At 40.8% G+C, this 4,939-nt stretch overlaps 1 protein-coding gene across 1 annotated transcript in view; it reads left to right on the top strand.

Annotated features, from left to right (window-relative positions):
* The window catches only part of LOC105448552, a 2,508-nt gene extending 1,172 nt beyond the window's left edge, over positions 1–1,336 (top strand). Inside the window, 2 exon segments of the mRNA XM_011687194.1 lie at positions 56–714; positions 804–1,336. Of these exon segments, the coding sequence (XP_011685496.1) occupies positions 56–714; positions 804–1,336 (1,192 nt within the window).
* Positions 1,337–4,939: the final 3,603 nt, after the last annotated feature.

Below are 4,939 nucleotides of genomic sequence, written 5' to 3' on the forward strand. Positions count from 1 at the left end.
TACCCTTGTACATATATCCTAAAAATATATTCCAAGTTGTTATTCGAATCCGGAGTCATTTGTGGATTACCCTTCATTGCACTCCTTCTCCTGATCTACCACTACCTACGTCCACAGATAAGACTGTTCACGCGTTATTGTCACACTATTGGTTTCCTTGCCTGAAAATGCGAGTGAGGCAGTATATCGATAATTGTGTAAAGTGCTTGACGTACTCTACGGCTGCCGGTAAGCCGGAAGGCGAACTGCAGATCGTTAAGAAGGATACTGTGCCAATGCAAACGTTGCACCTTGATCACTTCGGCTCATTAGAGGGAACTCGGGTTGAATTTAAGTATATCCTAGTGGTTATCGATTCGTTTACTAAGTATGTATGGCTGTTTGCCACTAAATCTACAGGTTCAGCCAAGACTATCGTGCATCTGTCTCTTTTATTTGATTTGTTTGGTCTTCCTAAGCGGGTTATTAGCGACAGAGGCACGGCATTCACTTCCGGAGATTTCCTTAATTTTATGCAGAAAAACGAGATATACCACGTATTGACAGCGGTAGCATCCCCTTGGGCCAATGGCCAGGTGGAGCGCGTGAATCGGTTTTTGAAATCCACACTTGCGAAATTGTCCGAAGATCCGTTCGATTGGAAATGTAATTTGAGTAAAGCACAGTATGTAATCAATGGCTGCGTTGAGCAGAGAAAACAGCTTTACAACTGTTGTGAGATTCTTCAACATGATTAGTTCTTGCCTTTAGTTCTTCATGGATCTAAATGTATAAACCAATCATATTAATGAATTTTACAACAGTTGCAAAGCCGCTTTTTTTGCTGAACGCAGCCAATAATACGCTCAATAAATCGATTGGAACAACACCCAGTAAGATGCTACTTGGATACGATCAGCGTTATAAGGGGTACGAAAATTTGCGCTCACTAATTGATGCTCTTCGACAATCGGACGCGGATTTCGAGAAAGAACGCGGGGAAACAAGAGACGCGACACAAATCATTAATCGCCGACTACAAGAATACAATAAAGTGCAATACGATAAGCGACACAAAAAGAATTCATTGTACCAAGCAGGGGACTTTGTATTGGTAAAGGTTCTTCAGCATAAACCGGGAACCAATCAAAAACTTGCGCCGAAATACAAGGGCCCCTACCTTGTTAAAGCTGTTCTTAAAAAGAACCGATATGTTATAACGGATATATCAGGTTTTAATCATGGTAGAAATATAAGGGTATGCTCTTGCGCATGGTACAGCCAGACAACCAATGAGAATTGCAGCTTGACTACGTCATCATTACGTGGCAAATTCAAACGCTTAAAGATGAAATAAATGATTATGATAGCGTCAATGCAAGGAATAAGCGAATAATAATAAAATAATAATAAATAATAATAAATAATAATAAATAATAAATTAAAGAATAAGCGAAACGATTTTACGAGAATGATAAGTAATAAATATTATTGTGTCACATCAGTTTATATATTCCACACATATAATTTTTGTAAAACGAACAAATATATTATGTAAGTGTATGAAATTAAGTTAAATAAACTAAAATGAAACAAATAATGAAATTACAGCACCTGAAAAATTGTCAAAGTTTTTAGAAAGGAAAAGACCATAGTCGTATAAAATTATATGTAAAAACTCAGTTTAATTATTAACAAATTTAGATATTTTTTTCTTGTTTTTTCTGGTTCTATTTTGTAATGATATTTCACGGTTAATTTCTCTAACTCGAATGTATGTTCGCGTTCTTACTAAGCATAAAATTACCTCTGTGGGTATTTTGATTGGGTATATTACATTTTTGATTTTCTCCGCCAGTGTTTGAAATATAAGTTCGTCTTTACAAAGAGTTGATCCGTGATATTTACTAAATTCCACATTCATAACGCGCGCAGTTTTAATAAGTTCTTCCGACGGGTACATGCACTTGCCACGTGAAATAAATTGTAGCCAGTCTAAATTGCTTTCAACTGGCAAGAGACATGTTTCGTTACCTAAATACGTCCACCGTTCGGTCGTCTGGCAATTCTGGCATCAATATTTTATCCGGCCGAAGTACGTCGGACGTTGCCGAGGCTGCACGAACGTGACGTAGGCAAGCTGCTGCGCAGAAGCCTCCTAAATTCGTCCACCGGATGAGCATACCCTTATATTTCTACCATGGTTTTAATATTAAGCAAAAACCTTTAAATACCATTATGTCGGCCGATAAGATAAAACCGTGGATTAGAACCGATAATTTAAAAAATCAAAATAAAGATTGATTCGGAAATTGATGGTAAATTGGTAATTGGTATATACACTCGACAGCAAAATTAAAGCATCACCCATTCTGATCACTAAAAATAAACAAATTTCAAGAGAGTGTAACTTCGTCAAATATGATCGTATCGGAATGATCAAAAAAGCATTTTAAAGGTTAAAGTCTCTACTTTTGACTTTTGACACACATAATTCATTAAATTACTTACTGATTCTTTACAAAGCTGCACAGATGCAAATGGAGATGCATCAAATCTAAAAATATTTTACCAAGTTTGCGAAGTTCCAAAAACTAAACTAAAAATCGCACGCAAATGAGGTTTACATCGTTCGAAAGCGTAAATCTTTAGCTTTAATTTCAGCACCCAATCGGTCGCAATGTGCGATTTTTTTTCACCGAGTTATTCAACATTGAAGCAAAAATGACCGTTTTTGCTTCAATGTTGAATAACTCAGTGAAACAAAATCGCACATTGCTGATCGAGTGCTAAAATTAAAGCTAAAGATTTACGCTTTTGAACGATGTAAACCTCATTTGCGTGCGATTTTTTGTTTAGTTTTTGGAACTTCGCAAACTTGGTAAAATATTTTTAGATTTGATGCATCTCCATTTGCATCCGTGCAGCTTTGTAAAGAATCAGTAAGTAATTTAATAAATTATGTGTGTCGAAAGAAGAGACTTTAAGCTTTAAAATGCTTTTTTGATCATTCCGATACGATCATTTTTGACGAAGTTACACTCTCTTGAAATTTGCCTATTTTTAGTGATCAGAATGGGTGATGCTTTAATTTTGCTGTTGAGTGTATATATATTGTTTTAGGAAACCTATTTTATACAGTGACTCCATTTCTATAATTAGGACTAATTTATTGAATTTAATTTTGTCTTTAAGACTGCATAAATGTATTAAAACATTATTTAAATAGCTAAGAATATGACTGAATCTATTGTAAGTGAAGCGGCTCTGATTTATTGTAATGGATAATGTATCACGATACGGCAATATTGTAAAGAAGTAAAGTGGAAGTATGCAAGTGTAATAGGAAAATATAATTTATTCAAATAAGAAAAGGGCTGTTCGGGACGAACAGAATTGTCAGGCTGGCCGAACTGCAAGCGCCTGACGGGAATCCGGCCGATCGCACCATCTAGCGATTTGAGTAAGACCAATTAGTGCTCTAGATAGAGCGGCAATCGCAAGTGACGGTGCGGAATTTCGGAGTAAGAGAGGAAGGGGAGCGAGGGGTACGCGGTAAGCGGGCCAAAAGGGAGTCAGTCGAGGTTTTGAGTCGCGGTGAGAGTACTGACGATTTCGAAAGCGAGCGTGCGAAAAAAGAAAGAAAGACGGTGAGCGTGCCGGGCGAATAAACTGGAGTATCTAGAGGGGTGTGCGGTCCCCGACTGCGATATATGTATATATTCTTGTTTAGAGTGATTCTGTGATACGGAACTTTATATTAAATACATTATTGCCTATATACAAGATCCGCTGTCCAACTCATTTATTGCTGCGTGTGTGCCTTTGTCCTTCCCGCTGTTAAGCTTACAGCGAGATTATTTATCAGAAGTGGGATAAGTACTCATCTACTTCGAGGATTTTTCGCAGTTAGTGCGTTTCCACGGGAAAGTCGTTGAGAAATTCGAACGGCTTCGAGAAAGTTAGTTGCGCCGGAGGAACGGGCAGAGGAAAACGGAGCACGCGGTGCAAGCGTGCCCTTTACGTGATCAGCGCAGGAGCGCTTTGTTCGGCGGAGCAAGTCATTGTTGTCAGCATTCGAGTTCTTCACAAACAGACGCCGGTCGCAGTGACCTTGTTTGCGACGTTTGATTATTGTCTGTTGATCGACCGGAGTCGGTGGACAGTTGTTGAGTGCCATCGGGCGGTGAGGTAACAGGGAAGAAATTCGTTCGGCGGAGCTATGAGTCGGGTGCAATTGGAGCAGCTAAACGTTGAGGGGCTGAGAGAGGTCGCTCGTCAGCATGATTTAGACATCCGCGGTGCTCGCGCCGCATTGTTTGATCGTATTACGGATTATTTTGAGCGCCAGGGTTGGCCAGAAACCATTACGGTCACACCGCCCGTTATTGAGGATTGTACGGGGGAGGAACAGGAGCCTCAGACGGCCCGGGAAGAAGCCGGCGTGGATGCGACTGCGGCGGAGCGGCCACCTCAAGCGCAGGGGACGGAAGTGAGAAGGCATTCCGGAAGGAGTGTTAATGCCGGAAGTGCTTTGGAAATGCAGGAAATTGTGCGGGCTGTTTTGCAGGCCCTAAATGTACCGCAGGAGCGACGGCTGAGCGGGGTGCCTGAGTGGTCGGGGTCGGAGGTGCGGCCGGGGGCGTCACCCAGTTCCACTTCTCGATCGAGTGGTTTCCATAACTGGAATCAAGTAAAGTTCGCATCTAAATTGATTCCTACTTTTTCCGGGAAGAAGGTCGAGAATGTTGTTCCATGGTTGGAGAGGATATCAAGTATAGCTAGGATGTATCAGATCCCCGATGAGGTCTTGGTCCTGGCGGCTGTGAATCAATTGACGGATCGCGCGATCGGCTGGTATAATCGACAGTCAGTGGAATCGGTGGCGTCGTGGCAGGATTTTAAGCGCCAGATTCGGGCGTATTTTGAGAGGAAGGAGACAGTAACCATGACATTGTCA

The sequence above is a fragment of the Wasmannia auropunctata genome, unplaced genomic scaffold (genome assembly GCF_000956235.1).
Source record: "Wasmannia auropunctata unplaced genomic scaffold, wasmannia.A_1.0 LD336085.1, whole genome shotgun sequence".
Classification (NCBI taxonomy): Eukaryota; Metazoa; Arthropoda; class Insecta; order Hymenoptera; family Formicidae; genus Wasmannia; species Wasmannia auropunctata.